The sequence below is a fragment of the Chrysemys picta genome, chromosome 3 (genome assembly GCF_011386835.1).
Source record: "Chrysemys picta bellii isolate R12L10 chromosome 3, ASM1138683v2, whole genome shotgun sequence".
Lineage (NCBI taxonomy): Eukaryota > Metazoa > Chordata > Testudines > Emydidae > Chrysemys > Chrysemys picta.
The window spans coordinates 139,315,970-139,342,672 of record NC_088793.1 but is presented as its reverse complement, the minus strand read 5'-3'; the positions used below and the strand labels follow the sequence as shown (position 1 = coordinate 139,342,672).

The 26,703-nt window shown below is 42.9% G+C and overlaps 1 protein-coding gene across 9 annotated transcripts in view; it reads right to left on the bottom strand.

The window, feature by feature from the left end:
* SDCCAG8 (SHH signaling and ciliogenesis regulator SDCCAG8) overlaps nt 1–26,703 on the bottom strand; it is a 208,088-nt gene that overhangs the window by 165,466 nt on the left and 15,919 nt on the right. For all 9 annotated transcript variants that reach the window (XR_010599792.1, XR_010599791.1, XM_065589147.1 and 6 more), the window contains exons 2-11: nt 26,534–26,686; nt 26,343–26,428; nt 23,075–23,188; nt 21,877–22,002; nt 21,428–21,568; nt 19,100–19,164; nt 17,446–17,634; nt 15,407–15,545; nt 6,678–6,830; nt 731–865 (exon numbers count right to left, since the gene is read on the bottom strand). Coding sequence is in view for 7 of the 9 variants with exons in the window: in XM_065589147.1 (XP_065445219.1) it covers nt 731–865; nt 6,678–6,830; nt 15,407–15,545; nt 17,446–17,634; nt 19,100–19,164; nt 21,428–21,568; nt 21,877–22,002; nt 23,075–23,188; nt 26,343–26,428; nt 26,534–26,686 (1,301 nt within the window). In the remaining 2 variants the exon portion in view is untranslated. The remainder of the gene's footprint in view (nt 1–730; nt 866–6,677; nt 6,831–15,406; nt 15,546–17,445; nt 17,635–19,099; nt 19,165–21,427; nt 21,569–21,876; nt 22,003–23,074; nt 23,189–26,342; nt 26,429–26,533; nt 26,687–26,703) is intronic.

Genomic DNA, 26,703 nt, shown 5'->3' with positions numbered 1-26,703 from the left:
TGCATCCCACATTTGAGCCTGAGAAGACTGAAAGGTATGTAGGTGGCAAGGACCACCAAAACAGGGGATTTCAAGTTAAACCAGGATTGTATTTGTATACAAAACCAATTCGACCTGAACAGCAGAAAGATGTCTTCTTAAAATACATAAAACTAGCACTAGTATTACAAAGAACTATACTGAACAGAAAGTCTAAAGAAAATTAAAAAAAAAAAAAGTTTTGAATTTTAACCCCAAAATAAATTTGTGCTACTCTTTACTCATTTTAGCATTGCACAGCCAAAACAGCTATGGAAGAATGAGTTGAATCCTGTTCTATCCCCTGTATCAACAGAATTATTAATTAAATGTTGATTGCATAGTTAAGTAATTTTGCATGGACCAGAAAAAAATAAAAGCTTGACTCTCAGATGTGATGCAAGGTTGTAAACGCTATCTGTAAATTTTTGAGACAATTAAACATGGAACCTCAAAATGACATAAATGTTAATGTTAAATATTTATTTTAGACTATTTAACCCCTTAAACTATGTTAAAGAGGAAAGAATATTGGTTCACAACATCATGCACTAGATTTTCATAATACAAGTGTTTTTTTTCAGAAAACAAAATTTATCAATACCGTCTTTTCAAATATGTTTTATAGAAAATACACAGTACGAAGCATCTCTCACCATGTGATCTTTCAAACCACGGTAACAAGCAAATACTCATTTGAGATTCTCTCTACCTTATTAACTTCCATCTCCTGAGAGGTAAGTTGGTTTTGGGCTTCCTCTAGCTGGTTAGCTATTGAGTTCTTCTCTCTTGTAATTCTCTCTAACCGAGCCTCCAGTGTCGCCACATTCTGAGACAAAACCATCACCTGCAGAAAGAGAAACACTATAGTGAATTAACCAGAAACATTATACAGGGCTAAGTTCTGCAGTCTTTACTCCTTGAAAGCAATGGGAATTTTGCCCAACTAAGTACAGTGGACCCAATGCTGCATTCCTTCACATCAAAACTTGATTTTAAGGCAATAGGAATTTTGAGTGAGCAAGAAATGCAGGCTTTACTTGCATAAGGACTACAGAATGATTAGAACAGCAAAGTTATTATTTTAAAGTGATTCAAGTAAACATCTGAAATATTTTCAGTCAGCCAAACTACTCTACAGGACTTTTCAATGTGCGTAATGATGTTGGAGTCGTAGAATTTTGCCTACCAGTATCTGTAGAGGAGCAGCGCTTATGCCTCTCCCCTGACTATATGAGGTGCTGCTTCCCCAATCCCCATCAGTTCCTTCACATCAAATGCCCAGAGACTAGACTCTGATGCAGAGGAGATGGAGAATGGGTTATGGAATACACATCTGCATCACATCTCTAAGAACCACAGCTACAGTAAGTAACCATTTTCATTCTTTGAGTAGATGCAACCATGTTTTCCAGTTAGGTGACTCAAGCAGTTTCCCTAAGGGATGGGACTCACAGCCTATTTAAACAAGGACTGCAGGACCGCCTTCCCAAAGTTTGCATCTGTTCTAGATGCCACGGTAAAGGAGCAATGGTTTGTAAACATATGTATCGACCACCACATGGCAGCCCTGCAAATATCCATTATGCAGATGTCACTTAAGAATACTATTGACTTAGCTTGTGCTCTCATAGAATGAGCTTGCACTCGAAGCTGTTTTGTATGCAGCTTTGATGCAGGAAGTTACCCACTTACAGATCATCTGTAAGGAGACTGCCTATCCCTTCATATGGGGTTTAGTACTGTCCACATAAAAGGCCAGACATTGTCTGATGTTCAATATGTGAAGATACTGCTCCTCTGGAGATTAATGTGGCTTAGGGAAAAAAAAATAACAACAAAACAAACAAAAAAAACACACCACAGGTATGTATACCGCCTGGTTTAAATGAAACTGAGAAACCCCTTTAGACACAAATTTCAGTTGTGGACACAATGTCAGAGAACTGCAAGTAAGGAGGCTCTGCCAGCAAAGCCTGCAACTCTCCTACACTCCTCGCAGATGTTATTGCCATGAGGAATGCAAATTTTTGACATAAGGGTGAGGAAAGGGGCAAGATGCCAGAGGCTCGAATGGAGATCTCAAGATAGGTGCTATAACAGTGTTAAGGTCCCACAAGGGAACCGGTTCCCACACCAGTGGATGGAAACAAAAGGATTCCTTTCAAGAATCTTACCACCATGGCATTGGAAAACACTGATCTTCCATAAATGAATGAAAGGCTAAGATCACCACTAGATGCGCCCTCAATGAACCAAGCCTAAGACCCAGCAACTGAAGATGCAGTAAATACTTCAAGATGTCTTGTATATTAACTAGTATGGGCTGAACTCCACGGGCCAAAGACCACACTGAAAAATGTTTCCACGTTGCTGAATAGGACATTCCGATAGGGGGCTTTGTAGGACCTGTTGAACAGCTGCTGAACGTTGCTCTTCCTCCTCGTTCAATCACGGAGCAGCAATGCTGTGAGATGTAGGGAGCCGAATGCAGGATGCAGACTGTGGCCATGAATCTGTGTAAACAGGTTGGGATGGAGAGGAAGGGATATGGGAATCGACAGCATGAGAATGTCAGAAAAACAGTACTGCCCTCAGCCATGCTGGGGCAGCGAGGATGAGCTTTGGCCCAAACCACTTTCAGCTTGAGGGCGAGTTATGGAACAATTGGGATCAGAGGAAAAGCACACAGGAGAGCTGCCTATTAAATCTGTCCTTTTGGAGACCTTGTCCTTCAGAGTGGACTTAACCCTGCCCAGACATCTCTATTGTTCACTGTGGTTACGACTAGGGAATTTGAGGGCAGATGGGAGTAAAAGCCCTCCTACACTGGGACAAAATAGCATTTCTCCATATGCTTTGCAGTAGGTGGTACTGAAGCCGGTATGGTCTAGGGTGCATTGTTGATAGGGAGGACTACTCTCCCAGGAGCAGACAGCTTCAGGATATCCATTAACTTATGAGTCTTCTCCTGCAGAAACTCCACTTGAATGCCCAGGAAGCAGCTGCATTCTGCAAAAGGTCCTGATAGGCCTTAAAATCCTTTGCTACTGGAGGACAGGAAGAGCCAGACACTGCTGCATCATCTGGGGATGAAGAGTAGGAGGTTAACTGGACTGGTGGAGCTGGAAGGGGCAGCTCCATGGATTCCGCACAGGGAAGGCTCACTGGTACCTGAACCTGCAGTAGGTCAATAGTTCCTACCACTGATCTGCCTGGTGAGCTGAGAAGTGCAACCTCTGTGATTGAGCACTGTCCCACGGATTCCATGGAGGTCACTGATGAGGATAGGGCATTGGTGGCCAGGGGCCCCAGTTGTGACTGTGAGATGAATGCCAATCATCCCCTGGTAATGCTCCATAAACAGTCGCTGATGTGAGTCGTGTGATGGAGAGCAGAAGAAGGAAGATCCCGACCTCAACACTGAGGAGCTTCGGGATTCTGGGGATAAAGGTGCAGCCACTCCTGAGGCGCAAGTAACCAGTCTGACTCATCCATCACCCAGAATGAGCCAGGGACCAGCACCGATGATAAAAGTGGTACTGTTGGCACCAAGTACACTGGCGGTGTCAACCCCAAAGTCATCAGTGGTGCTGAAGCAGCAGGTGGTGCTGAATTTGAGCTGCCACATTGACATCCCGGGCATCTGGCTAGTGGGTCTTGCCTACATGCTCAGGGTCTAACTGATTGCAATATTTGGAGTCAGGAAGAAATTTCCCCGAGTCAGATTGGCAAAGACGCTGAAGGTTTTTCGCCTACCTCTGCAGCATGGGGCACGGGTCACTTGCAGGTTTAAATTAGTATAAATGATGAATTCTCAGTAACTCAAAGTCTTTAAATCATGATTTGAGGACTTCAGTAACTCAGCCACAGGTTATGGGTCTATTACAAGAGTGGTTGGGTGAGGTTCTGTGGCCTGAAATGTGCAAGTCAGACTAGATGATCAGGATGGTCCCTTCTGAGAAAGTCTAGGAGTTTATCGGTGGTGCTGATTGCAGCAGTGCCAAGGAGTTTCCCCAGGGCAAGGTCCCTCGCACCGAGCCCAGTACCAGCCTTGCTTCCGCAAACCGTGGAAGGGGACTATCAGAGTGTAGTGCCAACGGACCTATGGGTTCAGCAGCCCATTCACCCAATGGGACTGTAAATGATGCAGCCCTGGCAAAGTCCTGGACCGAAGGACTGTAGCCACCTGGTATGCCACTGACAGAAATAAGTCAACGTAGGCATCACCCTCATCAGTACCAGACTCAACGAACACCCTGAGGCCAGAACCAGAGTCAACAGCGCGGAGCTCTAACCTCCCTACTCTGTACTGGGTAATGGTTAGAGGCACCCCCATGAACCCTGTGCCAGTCTAAAGTCTTCCTGGGGTAGGAGGAAGAGTACCCACAAGATCTGGAGTGGTCTTGTGTGACCTTTTTCTCAGCACACTAGATGGGGAATGTTCTTCCATCTCTTTGGAGAGGTGCATATTCCAGAGTGCAAAGCAGCAGCACTCTAGGAACCTGAGGGGAACCTGCAATCAGTGAGGGCCTCAGTGCTATAGTAGGCCTCATGGCCTATTCAAGCAGGTGCTGCTTTAGACAAGGGTCCCTAGCCACCCGAGTCCATTTCAAGAACAATCTACAGATTGAACACTGTTCCTCAACATAAGCCTCACTCAAGCACAGCAAGCATTGCATGTGGGGATTGCTCCCCTCACATGACAGACAACATTTAAACCCCTGTGAGGGCATCATAGAGGAATACTTAACTAAATACAACTAACACCAAATACTAAGGGTACGTCTTCACTTACCGGAGGGTCCGGCGGCAGGCAATCGATGTTCTGCGATCGATTTATCGCGTCTGGTTAAGACGCGATAAATCGATCCCGGAAGTGCTCGCCGTCGACGCCGGTACTCCAGCTCGCCGAGAGGAGTACGCGGCATCGACGGGGGAGCCTTCCTGCCGCGTCTGGACCCGCGGTAAGTTCGGACTAAGGTACTTCGAATTCAGCTACGTTATTAATGTAGCTGAATTTGCGTACCTTAGTCTGAAGTGGGGGCTTAGTGGGGACCAGGCCTCTGGGTACTAACTACATACAACAAGAAAAAACCCACCCACCCACACACTAAACTGGTGAGAGATTGTGAGGTTAAGATCACCTAGTTCTCCAACTCCAGCCATGGGCAGTCAGACGGAACTGAGGGGGCTCAGGGTGGCACCACCTCATGTAGACAGGGGAGGGTCTATAGCCACGAGGCACAATGCCACCCCTGTACAGTACTTCTAGGCAAAATTCACCAGCTCTGATGCGCTGGGCACACGCACACACAAGTGGAATACATGGCTGCATCTTCTCAAAGCAGCAGCAACAGATTCTCTATTCCTGCAGCCTAGATAACATCTACTTACCTATCACTTACTTAGACTCGGATTTTGACTAACTGGTTGCAAGGAGAACTATCTTATGCCGAGAGAGAAAAACAGTTACAGAAACTCACCTGTGACTACAGATTTACTTAAATTAATTCCTAAACTGAGGCAAAAATCTCACCACTATAACTAAAAGCAAATGCAGTGTAGCAGTAAACAAAAGCCAACTCAGTATGTTCAAAAATTACAATTTCATTTTTTCAAACAATATAGTTGAGTTAATATTTTGCTGAATGATTAAAAAAAAACATTGTAACAATAAAACAAAGCTGTTAGCCCTTGAGCTGTTTAGCCCTGAAGCTGCCTAATGTAAGTGGAAATAATAGGGCCTGACAGTTCTAGGTTAACGTTATAGGAAGTCAAAAGCTGGACCTAGAAGGTTATGTATTCACAACTACACTTCAGCCATTATATATCTACCTGATTTATGGACCCATGCCAGATTGTTCCTCTAACAAATCACTTGTTAGGGAACTAATACAACAAATTCAAGAAAAGATCAATTTAATGCATAGTATAAATAAAGTATTATCCTGGTACTTAATTTCTATTTTTCAAAAGAAATCTTCCATTTCAGTTATCACTAGTACATGTATAATCATAATTTTTCTACGAAGACACCCAGCAACTAACCCTAATTACCAACTATAAAAATCACAGTATTATTAGCATATATTGTTTTAGGCATGCATGGCACTTCAAAACGATATTAGAAGACTGCAAGTCCTCAAAGCAGGGATCAGTCTAAATAAGACAATATAGAGCATCATGAGAAGCTAAGCTTCAATAATAGTGAAAATTATGAAGTGCTTGTTTATAAGGCGATATTTATGTTGGAGTGCATACAGTGCTGATGTGGGGAGGAAACGAGGGAAAAATATACCTGGGCCTTGAGCTCAGTGGAGCTCCCAAAACATCTGTAACTGGGATGAAATGGAAGAAGGTGAGGCCCCAGAGGACATGATATACCAGGACCCAAAATTTCTCTTGACAGTCTTGAGTGTCTACTCTGTGGTTCTAAAGTACAGCCATAATTACACAGTGAAATCTAATATGTACTATTTGCAAAAAATAAACCTGTCTTAAATAATCACTTTAATGCTGAGTCAGAAATAAGTTTCTGTTTACTCAGTTTACAAATCCATACAGTAGTTTTACTGTATCTAGCTTATTGACAGAAAAACATTGCATGTTCCTTAGCCACATATGGATTGAAAAAAAAAATAAATTACTAGTGTTACCGTTGATGCCAAGTCCTCTCTTTCTTTCTTCATTTCTCCTCGCAGGGCTTCTTTTTCACCGGCCCTCTTATCTAGTTGGGCAATTAGCTCCCTTTCAAGGCGATCTTTCTGTCTTTCCATCTCACTTTTCAGCTGTTCACACTGGACTAGAGCCTTTGGAAATATGAAATTTAGAATGCATTCCATTATTTAGACATAGGACAGGAAATAAACATTCCTCCAAAACGAGGCATTAAGTAGAACAAGCCTGACATTCTAGTCTAATGCTTTTGGAAGAACGAATTGGCTATTAAAACAAAGGATCATGGCTGTGTAAAGATGCCTCTGCGTGTGTATTGGCATACAAAAAAATAAAACAGGATTTACAAAATGAGATCATGTATACACACACACACACTTACACTTTATCTTTAAAAGACTACATGTCCAAGGACAACTTGGTTGTCCAACAATAAAATAGTCATTTAACTTGTGTTTAGAACCTATAATAAAGTTGATGGGATTTTTCCAGAGTAATTTGTGTTTCATAGATGTCTGTCCCTCTCTCAAAAGTCTGTTCCTGATATGACCTGTGCTTAAGAATTCTGTGTGCATTTCACCCAAGATTGTCAAGGAAAACTTTCTGTCAATGTTTGGTTCCTTGTAGACACCAATGAACTGTAGCTGCATTCCATACTTCATGACAGGAAAGTTCATTACAGTGGTCTACTCTCTTACTAAAGTGAAGTATTAGGTGCAAAAGGCTGAGTAGAGCCACAGAAGCAATTTGGCAAAGTAGAGGGCTGAAAGGGCAAATTATTCTTCTGATGTTCAGATTTCTCAAATGATGCTGAGGAAGGAGGCCATTTATTGAAATTCCAGCTTCAGGATGTATATGCTGATTAAAATATTGGGCTAACTGACTAAAGTGCAAGTCATAAGTGGGTGGCAAGTAAAAACGGTTACTCACCTTCTCGTAACTGTTGTTCTTCGAGAGGTGTTGTTCATGTCCATTCCAATCAGGTGTATGCGCGCACACGTGCATGTTGGCCGGAAGTTTTTTCCCTTAGCAGCATCTGTCGGGTGAGCTTGGGTGCCCCCTAGAGTCACGCCCTCGTGGCGCCTAATATATAGCCCTGCCAACCCGCCACCCCTTCAGTTCCTTCTTGCTGGCTACTCCGACAGAAGGGTAGGAGGGTGGGTATTAGAATGGACATGAACAACACATCTTGAAGAACAACAGTTACGAGAGGGTGAGTAAGCGTTTTTTTTTTTCTTTGAGTGCTTGTTCATGTCGATTCCAATCGGGTGAGTCCCAAGCAAATTTTAGGAGGCGGGGTTGGAGCTGACCACTGACTGGAGCACTGCCCTACCAAAGGCCGCATCATCTCTGGCCTGCCTAGTGATTGCATAGCGTGCAGCGAAAGTCTGTATCGATCACATTGCCACCCTGCAGATTTCCTGTGTGGGGACCTGAGCCAGGAAAGCTGTTGATGAAGCTTGTGCTTTTGTAGAGTGTGCCATTATCGTGGGCGCTGGGATTCCTGCTAGATTGTAGCACTCTGCAATGCAGGCCACAATCCATGATTAAATGCGCTGAGTTGAAACAGGTTGTCCCTTCATCCTGTCCGCTACTGCGACAAAGAGTTGTACCGACTTTCTGAACGGCTTGGTCCTTTCTATGTAGAAGGCCAGTGCTCTATGGACATCAAGAGTGTGGAGTCTCTGCTCCCTACCACTTGCATAAAGCTTAGGGTAGAAAACTGGAAGGAAAATGTCCTGGTTGAGGTGGAACTACGACACAACCTTGGGGAGGAAGGCCAGATGCGGCCTGAGCTGAACCTTTTCCTTAAAAAACAAGGTGTAGGGCGGCTCGGATATTAGGAACCTGAGCTCAGATACCCTGCGGGCGGAGGTGATAGCCACCAGGAACGCAACCTTGTATGAGAGGTAGAGCAGGCTCAAAAGGGATGTCTCATGAGCCTACCGAGGACCAGGTTAAGATCCCAAGCAGGAACCGGTTGGCAGACATGCGGGTACAACCTGTCAAGGCCCTTCAAGAAAAGACTGACCAGGGGGTTAGCGAAAACTGAGTGGCCCTGTACCCCCGGATGGAAAGCCGAGATGGCGGCCAGGTGTACTCTTATGGAGGACAAGGAGAGGTCTTCCTGCTTGAGGTGTAAAAGATAATCCAAAACCTGAGGCACTGAGGATAACGCCGGGGAGAAGTCGTGCTGAGCTGACCAGATTGAAAAATCTCTTCCACTTTGCCAGGTAAGTGGCCTTAGTGGAGGGTTTCCTACTGCCCAAGAGAACCTGTCTGACTCGTTCTGAACATGAGATCTCAAACAGATTTAGCCATGGAGCCTCCAGGGCATAAGATGTAGCGACTGCAAGTTTGGGTGTTGGAGCCGCCCATGATCCTGCATGAGAAGGTCTGGGAAGAGCGGCAGGGTAATCGGGGGGCCCATGGACATGTCCAGGAGAGACGTGTACCAATGCTTGCGGGGCCATGCTGGAACTATGAGAATGACCGAAGCCGGGTCTCTGCGGATCTTGAGCAGGACCCTGTGGGCGAGCGGTATGGGTGGGAAGTCATACAGAAGCGCCCCCCACAAATGGAGGAGGAACGCGTCCGCTGTGGAGCCCGGACTGTGATTCTGGAAGGAGCAGAACTGCTGACACTTCCTGTTGTGTCACGTGACGAAGAGGTCGATCAGGGGACAGCCCATCTCCGGAAGAGCGATGTGACGTCCAGGCGAAGGGACCACTCGTGGCTGAGAAAAGACCTGCTGAGGAGGTCCGCCAGCTCGTTCTGGAAGGTACGACGCTTGCAGATCGACTGAGTGTTCTATACAAAAGTCCCGTAACCTAAGGGCTTCCTGGCACAGGGGAGAGGAGTGTGCACCCCCGTTTGTTGATATAGAAAATCGCGAACGTATTGTCCTTCATGACTGATACACAGACCCGCTAGATATGGGCGGAATGACTGACACGCTAGGCATACCGCCCTGAGCTCTCTGACATTGATGTGAAGACAGATATCCATCAGCGACCAGAGGCCCCGAGTCCTGGGGACCCCCAAATGAGCTCTCCACCCCAAATCTGATGTGTCTGTTATTAGCGTCAGGGATGGCTGTGGAGCGGAGAAGGAGACTCCTGAGCACGCCTGCTGAGCGTCTGTCCACCACAGGAGCGAGTTGAGGATGGGGCGATGCAGGGTCACGATCCTGTCCAAGCTGTCCCTGGCAGGCCTGTACACTGATGCAAGCCATGACTGTAGCGGTCTCAGCCTGAGTCTGGCATGCCGAACCACATACGTACAGACCGCCATATGGCCGAGCAGTTTGAGACAATTTCTCACAGTGATGGTGGGGAACTTCCTGAGTCTCTGGATCATGGCGTCGAGGGCCTGGAATCTCACCTCCGGGAGGAATGCTCTGGCTTGAGTTGAGTCCAGGACCGCCCCTATGAACTCTAACCTCTGGACAGGGGACATAGTCGATTTCGCCTCGTTCAGTAGGAGGCCCAAATTCTCAAAGGCGGCTCTGATTAATGTCACCTGATCTTCCACCTGAGCCCTGGATCGGCCTTTGATCAGCCAATCATCGAGGTATGGGAACAACTGTACCTGATGTCTCCGCAGGAAGGCGGTGACGACTGCCATGCACTTGGTGAATACTTGAGGTGCTGCTGATAGGCCGAACAGAAGAACAGTAAATTGGTAATGGGAACCGTTTGAAGGCACCAGTGCCAAAGGTACCTGCATCGAGGTCGATGTAGACAACAGTGCAGGCATGGGAGACTGGTGCCGAAGTTGGAGTCGGGCACGGTGCCGGAGTTGACGACGGTGCCGGCAGGAAGGGAGTCGAGACTGTAGGTGCCGGGTGCACTGCGGAAGGCGGCACAAAAGTGGCGGAGGTGACTGAAGACGTCGCTGAGCGTGGGCCCTGGGTTCCTCCTTGGTCCTGGTGGTAAGCCCAGGGAGTCCAGAAGGGCCACTGAGGCGGGTTCTGCCAGTGCAGAGGCAACACCTGCTGCTCCCTTCTATCTCTACCTGACCTCGCTCTATGGCTCCTGCTCCTACTTGAGCAGTAGGAGTCAGGCTCCGACTCCAAGGTCTCAGACACTGAAGACCACGGAGGAGCTGATTCTTGGTGCCTCGAACGTCGAGAGCTCGGGAAGGCTCTCTATCAGAGCGTGTGAGTGCCGATGGACAAGGCGAAGGATAGTGCCTTGACATTATAACCGGCTTTCCTTTCAAATGCACTGGAGAGTGGGGCTCCGTCGGTGCAGAGGGTTCCTCCCTGGCAGGCGAGAATGGTGCTGTCAGGTGGAGGAGATCTTTGGCAGCTTGATATGCTTCTGATGGGAGCTGAAGTTGCCGCGTAGGCGCCAGGGATCGAGGTGGGGCCGGACTTGACTGCGTCACCTGGGCAGGAATCGACACAGTCCCGGAAGGAGATGCCAAGGAGTGGCCGGCCTGGGGTCGCACTTCTCGAGGCTTAGCCGGAGAAGAGCGGTCGTCCGGCTTTCTCTTCTTTTGGGGCACCTGTGAATGGGAGTGGTGCCTACTGTCAGATGGGCCCTGAGAGGAGCCATGGCGGTGCCGGGCGTCTCTGGTGTCCTTCTTCGTCGCCGAAGATGTGGACGGCGCTGGGGCGCTCTGCAGATGACGCTGACAGAATCGGGTCTCTTGAGCCCAGGTTGGATTGGGGGCGCAAGGCAGCCTCCTTGAGGCTCACCTTCAGCCGCTGTTCCTGTTCTTTAAGTGTTCTCGGGCAGAACTCATGGCAGATCTTACAGCAATCTTTCTGATGGGTCTCCCCCAGGCACCTGAGACACGACGAGCGTGGGTCGCTCTTACGATGCGCTTGGCGCAAGCCACACAGTTCTTAAATCCTGGGGACTACTGCATGCCCTGGCGCCGGGCCGGGGGGAATCCCCAACAAATATACTATACTAAACTTTAACTAACTATATACACACAGAAAAAACAAAGAACTTGCTCAGCTCTAAATCTCAAGAATCAGAAACTTCTTTCTCTACAGCTTTTTCACCATTTGAGCAAGACAGGGACATAGAAGCAAAATAAAAATACAACCTTACAAAAGGGACTAAAATATGTTGCAAGAAGAAATTTGTACTTGACAAATCCCCTGCTTCCCTTAATCAGATTAGTAGCTCACTTCAATTCTATGTTTAAAATCCATCTCTCAGGTTTGCTTCAACCTAGAAAGATTATCTTTGCCCTGTTAAGAATAAATAAAACTAACAGGGCAAGAGGCCATAAGCAACAGAAATGCTAAATGTTTCCAAAGACTGAGAACCTAACACCTGTATCTTTCACAAACTGACAGTTATCTTAATACTTAAAACCTGCATTCAAAAATAAAACAATGTAAAACTTTAGAGCCTGCAAGTCCACTCAGTCCTACTTCTTGTTCAGCCAATCGCTCAGACAAACAAGCTTGTTTATATTGGAAGGAGATAATGCTGTCCGCTTCTTGTTTACGTCACCTGAAAGTGAGAACAGGTGTTCTCATGGCACTGTTGTAACCAGCATCACAAGATGTTTACATGCCAGATGCGCTAAAGATTCGCATGTCCCTTGATGCTTTAACCACCGTTCCAGGCGATGTGTCTATGCTGATGATGGGTTCTGCTCTATAACAATCCAAAGCAGTGCTGACCGATGCATACTCATTTTCATTATTTGAGTCAGATTCCACCAGCAGAAGGCTGGTTTTCTTTTTTGGTGATTTGGATTCTGTAGTTTCCACATCGGAGTGTTGCTCTTTTAAGACTTCTGAAAACATGCTCCACACCTCGGCCCCCTCAGATTTTGGAAGGCACTTCAGATTCTTAAACCTTGGGTTGAGTGCTGTAGCTATCTTTAGAAATCTCACATTGGTACCTTGTTTGCATTTTGTCAGATCTGCAGTGAAAGTGTTCTTAAAATGAACAAGATGTGCTGGGTCATCATTCGAGACTGCTATAACATGACATATATGACAGAATGCAGGTAAAAGAGCAGGGGACATACAGTTCTCCCCCACGGAGTTCAGTCACAACTTTAATTAATGCATTATTTTTTTAAACGAGCGTCATCAGCATGGAAGCATGTCCTCTGGAATAGTGGCCAAAGCATAGAAGGGGCATATGAATGTTTAGCATATCTGGCACATAAATACCTTTCAATGCCGGCTACAAAAGTGCCATGCAAACGTCTGTTCTCACTTTCTGATGACATTGTAAATAAGAGGGCATTATTATCTCCTATAAATGTAAACAAACTTGTTTGTCTTAGCGATTGGCTAAACAAGAAGTAGGACTGAGTGGACTTGTAGGCGCTGAAGTTTTACATTGTTTGGTTTTGAGTGCAGTTATATAACAAAAAGAAATCTACATTTGTAAATTGCACTTTCGCGACTGCAGTACTTGTATGACGTGAATTGAAAAATACTATTTCTTTTATCATTTTTACAGTGAAAATATAATATAAACTTTGATTTCAATTATAAACACAGAATACAATATATATGAAAATGTAGAAAAAATGTTCAAAATATTTAATAAATTTCAATTGGTATTCTATTGTTTAACAGTGTGATTAAAACTGACTAATTTTTTTAATCCCGATTAATTTTTAAGTTAATCGCATGCGTTAACTGCAATTAATCGACAGCCTAACCAAAATAGTCCCTACTTCTGACCTATGTTAAATTGAATATGATCTGGTGGAGAATATCTTCTGTATTTCTTATAATAAAATAAAAAGCAAATTTTCAGACAGAAAATAAAACCAAAGAAAAAGTGACTTTTGTCATTTTATATATGGCTGAAACAAAAACAATGTTCTGCGCTCTCTTTGCCAGAAGCAGGTGACTAACATACATCAGTGGTTCTCAAACTTATTTGATCGGGCCCCCCTTCTTTGTGCCTGTAGTCGTTCATCCCCTTTTCTCCCCCCTCCCCCCAAGTATATATGCCGCCACCGAGCTCTGATGGCAGAGTGGAGAAGGTGCCCAGCTCTGAAGACAGTGCCATGCCATCAGCAGCACAGAAGTACGGGTGGCAATGTGAAAAGTGATATTCATTAATATCACTTTTCACAGCAGACTTAGCACCCCATTACCACCCTTACTTCTGCGCTGCTGCTGCCACCCCAGGGCTGACCGTTGGAACCCTGCCACCTCCAGGTGAGGGATTGGGGATGGGGTGGAAGGAGAGCCGGAGCCCCAGCTGCCTCCTGGTGAAGGAGGGGGTGGGAGGAGAGTGCAGGTGGCGGGGCTCCAGCTGTCCCCTTTATCCCCACCTTCTGGGTGTGCATGACCCTTCCTTATGAGCATCAGTTGCCTGGGGCTGAAAGCCAGAGCTCTTAAAACACACAGCTCATGCCTCCCTTGACGCATTCCTGCGTCTCCCTTGGGAGGCCCACTCCATAATTTGAGAACCACTGACATGCAATTGCAACTCTGAGAATAAAATATCACAGATGATATTGTAGATGCACAAATAAGGAAACCAATAATCCATGTAAAATTTTAATTCTGTGAGCAGGGAACAAAACTGAAAAACAGTTTAGGTCTCTAGTAGGGTATTACACATACTGATGAATGACTGTCATTGATTCCTGCTACACATGTATTTACAACTTTGAAAATCTGATACTAAGGTATTTAGGCACCTAAAGATGCAGATACCCACCTAGTGGAATTTTCAAAAGCACCCTGTGCCTAACTCCATCTTCAGGCACGTAGATACCGTTAGAAGTCTGGCTCCTGGTCACTAACAGTTAATGTTGTTAGTTAATGAGGGCTTTATTTCTTTAAATATCTCTATAGTGATTCAGTACCTCTCTCATCATCATTTCCCCCTTATTAACTCTGAAACTAGTTTTATGGTAATATTCTTTTTTTAAGAACACATGCACTTTTATAGTGTCCCATAAATAATACAGCAACTGATACCCAGTGGGAGCATTATGTTAATCTTGTTCTTTCTTAATAACAAAGTCATTTAATTAAAATGTTCTGATTTAGTAGTAATTCACTAATTACACAGTAGATGGCACTACATATCAAGATAATAATTTAATCTACATCAATTGAAGCGGACACCTATACAAAGTAATTAGTTTTAATATAAGCACTAGATCAGAAATTTGATTTTACCATAAACATTTTATACCACCCAAAAAAGCGTAATACATACATCACATTTATATATCATTTTACATCTTCACACAGTGATATGCATTTTAAACAATTAATGCCCACAAACATACGGTCTCAGAACCTGGGCTCCAGACCAAGCATCTATACTGCAATTTTTTAGCGCTGCAGCCTGATCTCCGTGAGCCCAAGTCAGCTGACCCAGGCCAGTCACAGGTATGTTATTCCACTGTAGACATACCCAGAGAGATTCAGTTATTTGCCTGAGGCCACAATGCATATCAGTCTAAGAACCTGAATTAGAACTAAAAAAAGTCAAGTTCTGTGTTCAGATCACTAAGAAGGTTTCCTCTCCAGAATCATGCTACTTCTCTTAAACAGTCTTATGAAGACCATCACAATATCAAACATTTTAAATGAGCCTTTATTTCAAGACTGCTACGTGATCTGGGTATGAAATAGTGTTTTACGGCCTGGAGGGCTTATTGTCTTGTTGATGTGGAAACAAATCTAATTAGCACTTAAGACAGTTAAGAATACTGAAGAACTATACCATCCTCTTACTAAATTTACCTTCATTTTTTCTAAATTGGCTTCTTCAGTCATTTGCACAGCTTGTTTTACTTGTTCATAAGCACTAGATTCCCTTTGCTGCATCTCACTCAGGTTCCTTCTTACTGAAACAAGTGCACCCATTAAGTCATCTCTTTCTCTGCATCAGCAAAAAAAAAAAATACAGAGACAAGAAACATAAAACATTAATGAAAACAGCAGGGCCATAAGTAAAGTAAGACAAAAATCTGCATTAATATGTATTAAGTTTTAAAGACAGAGTAGCGCCAGCTCAGCCCATACTAAAGTATAATGTGTAGGATGACCTCCTGCCCTTAAAAGCAGTGGGTTGTTAGTGAAGCTGCCAATAATGATGGCAGGGTTCATGTCAGGAATTTATCCAAGCTAAATAGTACAAGTATGACCTTGTTTAAAAAAAAAAAATATATATACACACACACACACACACACACACACACACACGGTCAATGACAAGCTTCAGAAAAAACATAGGGCAAGGCAAAATGGGACAATTCTGACAATGAATAATTAAGAATACATTTTTCTGCATTATATTTAAAGGAAAATTGCACTGAATCATATTAGTATCTGAGATAACTAATATATATCTAAAGCCATTTGTATTCTGCAGCAAACTGGACCTAAATTCTGCTACAAGATTTCTGGATTCTGCATCACCATCACTTCTTTATTTAAAGAAATGTAGGTTATCTCCATATTTTCAGTTTTTGATATGCATAAGAGTTTTATATTGCTAATATATAGAAGTTGTCTTAGGTGCAGCTACAAGTTTTGGCAGCTGGCTCTTCTGACACCTTGGAAGGTTAGGAGGCAGTTTGGATTGTGGCATAATCATAGTAGCAAATACTGATCTTTTCAAAAGGTGCCTAAGAGAGTTAAGTGCTCAAATTTCACTGATTTTTTTCAGTGAGATTTAGGCACTTAAGCTTCCTTCAGTTCCTTAAAATCCTAGCCTAAATATTTCTGCTGAAATATTTCTGCAAAACAGTGCAACAGTCAATTTTGTTGGATAAGATTTCAAAGGAATGAGGCCGATTTATACCACCTAAGAATCTGGTCCTCTAAGTTTCAGATCTAACAACCCATTGAGATGCATGGATCAGCCCACATATCTTGTTTCAAGCTATTCACAAACTCAGGAAGACAATGTTTGTCAAACATAATTCTGCTTATGTTTCCCAGATTGATGGAGGGAAGGAAAGGAGATTTTGATAGATGACTGGTTAGCTACCTGAGTTCCTGTTTGAACAAGTATTTTGTGGTATTATAAATGATATGTTAGAGTGCCTAGCATCTTGTATAGATTTTTTTATTATTTAAACCTAATTAAAAAAAGAGGAACAGTTGCAATTGTTCTTTTAAAGACTGCCACAAAAATGTTGCCTTCTTTTTACCCACATATGGAATTACTTCCTTAAAAGTACACTAGTTTGAGGCACAGAAAGCAAAATATTAAGTCCTGGACCAGACACAGGTTAAAGGTACAAACCAGCAAAAAGCAGACCTGAAATAATATTCACACAGACAAGACAAAAAAAAAAAAAAAAAAATGGCATGCACATACTTTGTTTTTTGTAGCTCAACTTTTCTACAGCTCCCAAAGATTCATGTAAACAGATCAAAAAGAATTGTTGCATGGAGTATTAAAACAACACCTGAAGGAACCCTGTCTGCAGGTATAGTACATCATAGTTACAAAACACCATTGAAATCTTATTCCCATTGAAGTCCAAGGCAAAACTCCTAGGGACTTCTGTAGGGTCAGAATTTGACCCTATATTTGCCACTGATTTTTAAGCAGAATTCCCAACAGAATTTTCCTACAGCACTACAACCTGAATACAGACGGGGAAAAAAAACAACCACCACACAATTTTTGGGAAACACTGTATTCTTGTGTTAAATGTTAAAAAAAAAAAAAAAAAAAAAAAGGAAAAGAAAAAACACTAGTAAAATTAGCATTCCCCTATTAGAAGCTATCGAGCTTTTAATTACAACACAAATGTCCATGAACCTACTTTGTTAACCTTTCAATGGTCTGCATGTGGACATTGGAATGAGTCTGAGAAAGAACAGCCTCGTGTTGTGCGCATTTCAGACAAAGACCACCAACCCGGTTGGAATTACTTGTTGCAATAAGTGAATCTTGGTGCTTTAATCTTCCTTTTAAATCTTCACAATTCTTCTCAGATTCAGATAAATCTTTTCTGGAATTAAGAGAAAATATTGTTATAAGCAATAAACAAATGTTTCTACATTTATTTTAATAACTAGAAAGCTGTTTTAACTAGAGGGACAAGGTGCATAGCCCATCAACAGTAAGGACATCCCAACATGCGAAGGGGGACCCAGTCAATCTGCGCGCACTTGCATTGAAGGCCAGTGACTATATGCTATTCTGCATTCTCCCCTGTAGCGCTGTCATCACCTCCTTGCCTGTGCCTGACCCCTAGAAATTAATCTGCAACAAGTGCCAATACAGGATCAAGGTGCCATATGATCCCTGGACCTGATGCCACAAGGTGCGGAGCACTCTGACTCTGATCCAGCAAAGCACTTAGGCTCATGCTTAACTTTAAGCATTTGAATTGCCCCATTGAATTCAATGCAACTACTCATACATTCAGTTAAGCAAATGTTTGTGTGCTTTGATGGATCAGGGTCAGTGTCCTCAGCACCTTGAAAGATCAAGTCCCCTATAAGAAACATCATTAAGCAGGTGGCTGCATTCTCCACTGGCTGAAGGTTTCAAAGAATTTGAATACTCCAATTTATCTTTGGCTCTGGTGTTTGTGCATGTTTTGCACTTCAGGATCATTCACTGTACTAGCGCAACTAGCTGTTACGTTTATTATTCAATCATCATTTAAGATGGAGAATATGGGGATTAGTACAAGAATTCTAAGGTGAACGAGGAACTGGCTAAAGCAGAGATAACAAAGGATTGTGCTAAAAAGGAGAATTATTGGGCTGGAGGGATGTTATTAGTGTAGTTCCCTCAAGGATCAGTTTTGGGACTAATCGAAAATTTTAAATCAGGTCAATTACCTTGGCACAGAAAGAAGGAGAGTACTAATTAAATTTGCTGATTACGGAAAGTTGGGAGGCATCATCAATATAGAGGAGGATCAGAAGCAGGAAGAATTGGATGAATACTACTCCAGTACTCCTGGAAGACTGCAGTAATAGAATGTGGTGAAATTTAATAGTACTGTACTAAGTACTATTAACTTCTGGCACAAGATTTCTATTATGGGATAGGCCAATCGAATTTAACAGAAATTATATAACTTTTCTACACTCCCCCCCCCCAATCAGCTTACAAAATTTGAACAGAGTTTTATTTCTTCAACAGAACTATCCTACAAAAGTCAAAGTCTAATAAAGGCTCCTATTCTCTAGTAAATCTCTATATGATTTTTTAATATTGACTTTATCCTTATTAAATTTGACAAATCTTTTCCATAAATGTCATGTAATTAACTTGTTTTAAAATTGTGTTATTAATTATATTTCAGGAAGAACTGTTTATATTAGAAAACATAAAAGTTTAATTGTCACATGTGCCTGATTTGTTGAAAATGAAATTTAAAAAAGTATAATGCAAATCACTGAAAACACTTGTGTTTTTTACAAATTATTTAAAGAAAACAAATGGCCATTTCAATTTACCTTAGAGACCGTACTTGAGCTTCAAGTGTATCAGTCCTTTCTTGATAAAGAAGTTTTAGTTTCTCCTTTAGGAAAAGATGAAAGAAAACTGTATACGTTTTCCTCTTTCCTCACAATTATCTGCTCTTAGCGCTTTATAGATAAATCCAAAAGTTAGCTATATTCACTAATTTCCCTTGAAGATAATCAAAAAAACTTTAACCCAAACCAGAACTAACTTTCCTTACTCTTCTTTTCAGAAAGAGTAACAGAACACACACTGATGCTTACTTATTTCTACACATCGAGCCACATCCTTAGCTAGTGTAAATTGCCACAGATCCATTGATTTCAGTTGAGCTACTACATAGAATCATAGAATCATAGAATATCAGGGCTGGAAGGGACCTCAGGAGGTCATCTAGTCCAACCCCCTGCTCAAAGCAGGACCAATCCCCATACAGATTTTTGTCCCAGATCCCTAAATGGCCCCCTCAAGGATTGAACTCACAACCCTGGGTTTAGCAGTCCAATGCCCAAACCACTGAGCTATCCCTCCCCCTACGATTTATACAAGTTGATGATCTGACCAATTGGGTCTCATAACAGGGTGAGCCACTGCCAAAGTGCCTGTTCGTGGCCTGGGGCAGCACCCTGCCTTAGTTTCCCCTTCTATTCAGGGCCTTGTAAGAACGCCATAATCCAATGGTAATTAAAAACATTCCCCTTCTAAGGTCAAATTTTTTTAGTCCTTCCACACACTAGCCCTCCAGGCCCCAACCCTATTTCAGTGTCTCTCCTTGACTCAGGAGACTGCGAAGCAGGGTTCAGTTCAAACAGTCCCTTTATTACCTGAAGCACTCATCTCAGGCCAGATACAACTTCCCAGGCTTCTGTCTTGGACACTTCCAGCCATCTTAGCTCCCACTTGAGCTGCCTTTCCTCAGAAGTTTGTCCCTTCCTACCTTAGCTGACCATGCCTGGCCTGAGTTAATCATATGATCTCATCCATTATTACCCACCTGGGGAAGTGACCTGATCATGTCAAGTTTAGAGCTGAGGCCCCATTTTCTCTTAAAAGGGTCAGTCACCCTATGACAGGCCTGCCTTTGCTCCCACAGAAGTCAATAGAAATACTCCTAAATAGAGAATATTTGGGGCCATTATGAAGAACCTGGCAAACTCTCTCATTACCACAACAGGAATTATTCAATAGTTTAGTCATATTTCTTGCTAAAAAGCTGAACATGAAAGACATGTACCTGCAGTGGTTAAACAGCTTCAAATGTACCTGCAGTGGTTAAACTGCACGGTGATGTGGGGCTATAGTAATCCCTTATACAGAATCTCTCACTGTTGCTTCTTTCACTATGAATGATCAACCAATACACAAATGTCACACATGGACAAATGAGAGGAAAGAAAAGAGGCAACTACTGTGGAGACTTGAACTGTCACAGGGTTTAAGATGCTGGGAGCTTAGATGTCATCACAAAGATTTCTGGCTCTGCAGACAGAGGCACCAATGAAAATAATCTTTTATATACGGTATAGTATTTTCTTGGCATAAATGAGTGATTAGGCATAATAATCTTGAAGCACCCAAATGTCCTTTAAAACTACATAGTTCTCTCACATACACACACACACACACACACACACCAGATTACAGTACTTCACTCACCACAACTGTTAAGTAGAATCAAGTAAGTAGCAGTGACAGCAATACACCACCACCAGTTTAGGTTAGGAAGTGAAAAATACATGGTCAAGTTGAGATGACAGAGTAAGGACTTTCCCAAATGGAGTATCTCCAAGATACTGTGGGCCTTCTGTGCTGCATCTCTGAGAGGCACAATACAGAAATTGTAACCCAAGGGATGGGGATTAAGAAGAGATGACGCCACTTTAGCACGGTCTGGATGCTGGGCTGCTCTGAAGACTGCAGCGACCCACAGTACTGGACAGCTGCCTAAGTTAGCGTAGCCAGCTCTCAGCTGCCTGCAGGCATCAGTATTATTTAGAATCTCCACAGCGCTATACATTGCAGCACCATACCAGACATGTGCCGTCTACCCCAGCTCCACCTTGACATGCTGAGATTTGCACAAAACAGCCTACCTATAACCACTGTCTAAAGGGACAATAAAATTAATTATCTTAAGACACTAAGAACATGAGCTTCAAGGGATAGATATTGACCTCAAAGACTAGGGGCTAAATCAATCAAATCTCCTCCCCCCAAAACTCTCAGGAAATTAATCATCCTAAAAAATGCCACCAAGAAAGAGGAGCACTAAAATCTTTAGCCGAGATATGACACCGCAAAGAAATTATTTCAATACCAACCAATTCTAGCTGCCATTTTTCTGTTTCTGCAGTGGCTGTTGTGGCCAAAACCCGTTCTTTATTATGTGATGGTGATGACTTGGCAGGTTGACATAAATAAGAACCATCAGCTCCTACAGTCCAGGAGTTCCGAACATTTGCCTGAAATACAATTGTAATGCTTCAGAGTTTAATCACAATAGCTGTTTAAGTAAAAATATTAACTATTGCTAAATAAAGAAAAATAGTGGATTTTAACAGTAACATTCAATAATGGAAGAATCTGCGCAGAATTTAATGTAGTTGCCCTCTGGGAAGAAGATAGTAATGTTGGGATCTCTAATCCAGCATTTTGCAAATTTGCATAAAGGTTTGGTTAAGGTTCAGTTTGAGAACAGAGTGACAGTTTGGACAGTTATTTAAATGAACCAGTTCACCAACACTTAATAAAAAAAAAAAATCAAACTTACTGAAGCATCCAAAAGAGTTTGTTCTCTCAACGTCTGCTCTACAGCTAGAGATTTCAGTTCCTCATGGAGTTTCTCATTTTCAAGCACAACTACTCGTATCCGATCTTTCATCCCAGACAACTCCTCCTATCAGACCAAATACAAATATTTTAAGAACTTAAGGATTTTAAGAACTATACAGCTGTGATGATGTATGTGAAGACACAATACAGTAATGCCTCATTTAACGTTGTAGTTATGTTCCTGAAAAATGGAACTTTAAGTGAAACAACTGTAAACGAATCCAATTGTCCCATAAAATTTCACGTAAATGCAGGGGATTAGGTTCAAAGGAATTTTTTTGTGGCAGGCAAAAGGCATTATACTGTACAGTACTGTACTGTGGTTGGGAAGTGCCCCGGCTTACTCCACACAGGCACAGCCCGCGGCAGGCAAGGACGCTAGGAAGCACATTTGCAGCAGCAGCGGCATCTTCCCCAGAGAACAGGCTCGGATTTTGCCAGGAATGCTCCAGGCCCACCTCTTCCTGTCCCCACTCCACTCCAGGCCCACCTCTTCCCACCCCACCTCCTCTCCAGAGCACACCACATCCCCCTTTTCCCCCAAAGTCCTAAGCACCGCCAAACAGCTGTTTGGCAACTCTTAGGACTTTCTGGAAGGGAGGGGGAGGAGTGGAGACGTGGGGCTTCCCTGCTCCTCTCGCTCCCTCCCAGCACTTCGTGCTTAGGACTTTCTGGCAGGGAGGGGCAAGAGTGGGGAAACCCTGCGTCTCTGCTCCTCCCCCTCCCTCCCAGAAAGTCCTAAGCGCCGGGGGAAGCACTGGGAGGGAGGGGGAGGAGGCAAAGAAGCGGAACTTGTGCAATGCTCCCTTGTAAAATCGCTGCTCTTCCACAGAATCTTACAAGCAGGCAGCCAAACGAGGTTATAAGGAAGCACTGCGCAACTTTCAACGAGCATGTTCCCTAACTGAGCAGGGACGTAACATTGAAACAACATTAAGTGGGACAAGGTTAAATGAGGAGTTACTGTACATTCTGAACTGTATTTGCTTCAATTTTGGCTAGTGTAATATTTAGAATCTCAAGGTCTGAGCCCGTAAGCACTTTCCATATAGAACTCTTATTAAAAACTCAATGGAAATTCCATGAGTATGACACCTATGGGATCAGGATCTTAATGGGTGAAGCAGGCTGCATACCTTGCAAAACTTCACTTCAGCTTCTAAGTGGTGAATGTACTGGGACTGATCATTAATGATAGGAACAAGATCACAAAGCGTAGGCAAACTCTGATCTGCAGCTTTTGAAGTTCTCTGGGGGGAAAAATAAGTAAATTAAGCATAATAAATATTTTATGATCGGAATTTTTCTGTTCTAATTTTTGCATCACAGAAAGTTGTTTCCATTCACAGAATCCTATTCATACTTAATACACTTTTGCAAAGTGTTAAAAAGAAAATACCTTGTACAAAAACATTGATGTACTATTCATGCTATTGTAGTAATATAGTGAAACCTATACTAGAGACCACCTTTACTAAAGGACCCAATGTCTTAAGAGACAATCCTAAAATATTCCCAATTCTGTTCCACCCTTACAATAGACCACTTCCACTGAGCAACCAATTTTTGATGGTCAATTGAATGGTTGGTTAAGAGAGAGATTAGGGCTGATCCTCAACACACTATATTCACTCTAAGGAGACATGATCACACATACACACTTATGTACTATCCAATAGTGTACCAACACACTGTAGAAGGATGAATATACAAACAAACAAGTATAATATACATTATGGGAATATCATAACCGCATGATAATTACATTTGAGAAGTCCACACAAAGTAGGGATTACATATCTAACAGACTTTAAGGCCAGAAGAGAAATCATGATCATCTAGTCTGACCTGCACGTTGCAGGCCACAAAACTTCACCCACCCCCTTCTGTAATAGATCTATAACCTCTGGCTGAATTTATGGAAGTTCTCAAATCATGGTTTAAAGACTTCAAGTTACAGAGAATTCACCATTAACACTTGTTTAACCTGCAAGTGATCCATGCTGCAGAAGAAGGCAACCCCCCCCCCAAGGGTCTCTGCCAATCTGACCCAGAGGAAAATTCCTTCCCAATCCCAAATATGGCAATCAGTTAGACTCTGAGCATGTGGGCAAGATCCAAATCAGGCAGATACCTGGGAAAGAATTCTCTATGGTAACTCAGAGTTCTCCCCATCTAGTGTCCCATCTCCGACTGTTGGGGATTTTTGCTCCTGGCAGTTGCCAATGGACCACATGCCATTGTAGGCGGTCCCATCATACCACCCTCTTCATAAATTTATCAAGCTCAATCTTGAAGCCAGTTGGGTTTTTTACACCCACTGCTCCCCTTGGAAGGCTGTTCCAGAACTTCACTCTTCTGATGGTAAGAAACCTTTGCCTAATTTCGAGCCTAAACTTGTTGATGGCCAATTTATATCCATTTGTTCTTGTGTACACATTGGTGCTTATCTTAAATAACTCCTCTCCCTCACTGGTATTTATCCCTCTGATGTATTTATAGAGAGCAATCATATCTCCTCCCAGCCTTCTTTTGGTTAGCCTAAACAAGCCAAGCTCTTTGAGTCTCCTCTCATAAGGTAGATTTTCCTTTACTCCCATCATCATAGTAGCCCTACTCTGCACTTGCTCCAGTTTGAATTAATCTTTCTTAAGCATGGGAGACCAGAATTACACACAGTATTACAGATGAGGTCTCACCAGTGCCTTGTATAATGGTACTAACACTTCCCTGTCTCTACTGGAAATACCTCTCCTGATGCATCCTACGGCTCCATTATTACAGTGAATCTAATATTACAGCACTTATTCTTAAGAGTACAGTATAAATTAACTGAGAATGTAAAGAAATCTGTTCATCAAGCTAAGTTATAATGACTTTTAAAAGGCCTCTAAGTTTTGGGGTTGGTTTTTGTTCTTTTGGTGAGTATAACTTTCTTTCACCTCTCTAGCAAATAAAATCCCAATTTCTGAGATTTAAAAATTGACACTCAGATTGTAACAAAATTTATGACAGGCTACTTGTTAAAATGTATTCATTTTTAAAACTTATTAACAATATTAGAACCATTTCTAGCTACACTGCAATGGTCTTTGAGTAATACTTTTGTCATCATATAGATCTGTCATTAAACCAGAAATCAATAGAGCAAAATTGATGAGTTGGAAATTAAAACTAATTGGTGGACAAAATAATAAGGGGATAGGCTATTTTGCCCATTACTCCCCTTTTGGGGTCCTTAAAAACAGACCTGGGGGTTGGGGGGATGAGGGGCTGACTGAAAGATAGGAAAACAGGAAGAAGTGAGCTTCATCATCATGGTTGCCACACCCATAATCTTCTGGGATCCCAGAATCCATTGACACAATTGGGCCATTGTCGTCCTCACCCTGAGAGATGTCCTGATCAGACCAGGCAGAAAGAGAGGAACCCAGATGATATTGCCACCTCCATTGGCTGTGTTTGAACTCCAACATGATCTGGGATGTATGAACTCCAAACACCATCTGGCTCCTGCTGTCACTCCCCCCTTCCTTGTGATAGTGTTTTGTTTTTAAAAACACCCCTTTGTATTTCTTTCTATTTGTTTTAACCCCTCTCTTTTTGTTGGCTGTCACAGGGTAGAACTGGAGCAATATCACCAAATTAATTTCATCTTTGATACTGAACAAGCATCAGAGAGTAATAACTGACCCCTTGGAGGTGAAAAGCTTTCCATATATCCCAGTGCAGAGTGCAGTTCCACTCCAAGAGGGATGGATGTGAGGCGATTCCACAGGGGATGACCTTCCTACACCAAAAAGCTCATTGCCACAGCAAACCTCTTGTGTCCCTAAGCAGCAGAATTTTGGTGCAAAGCTATAGGGTTTGCTGTTACACGGATCAACGAACAATTGTACAAAAGGCAAAGGGTACACCACCATCAGAACCCTTCAGGCTGCAGTAAGTAGCCACAGAGGAAAGTAAGATCCCTTCATCACCTGCCCTTATGGAACCATCCTCACTGGCAAAACACTCTACACAGGCTTCATTTCCAAAATGAAGTGCTAACTTCTGGTGGAGAAAGGAGCAGCCATGATGAGGGAGCCATACACACATGGGTGCCATCTGTACTGCCGAGGGGATGTGAAGGCCTGGATTCCATAGGAAGAGATTTGTGGCTCTTCTACTGTGGTCATAATAAATTAATAGCTCATATAGGGCTTTTCCCATCTTTAGTTCTCAAAGAGATTTACAAAGGAGAATTACTCACAAATACCCTCTCTCTACTGAGAAGTAGTAAACCATGGGATGATTAGGGAGATTTGGGGCCTCTTATTCTTCATGGATAGCAGATAATATGCCCGTTGGGACAAGTTATTACTCATTCAAAGTTACATGAAGAAATTAGGAGTGAATACATACTGAGGGTGACATCTTCCTCCTCCTTGATGGAGATACTTCACTTTCTAGTCCTTCTTGCTCTTGCAATAAAGCTTTAAGCTGATTAACTAAGGAACAAAATTAAACTACTGGTTAACAATCAGACTTGACGGAAATCATACAATAATTTTGCTCTGCAGTTCTGAGACTAGCTGTCCCAGAGTAACATTTACCTGCATGACTGTGTTGCAGTTCCTGCCAGGCCGTTTCCCCACTCTCATCATTACCTGTGGACGACTGGTCAAATGCAACTTCACTTTCTCCCACTGTGGGATCTCCTTCCACCAAGGCATATTTCAGTTGATGGATACTTTTACTAGCACGGTCTGTGAACAATAGCATG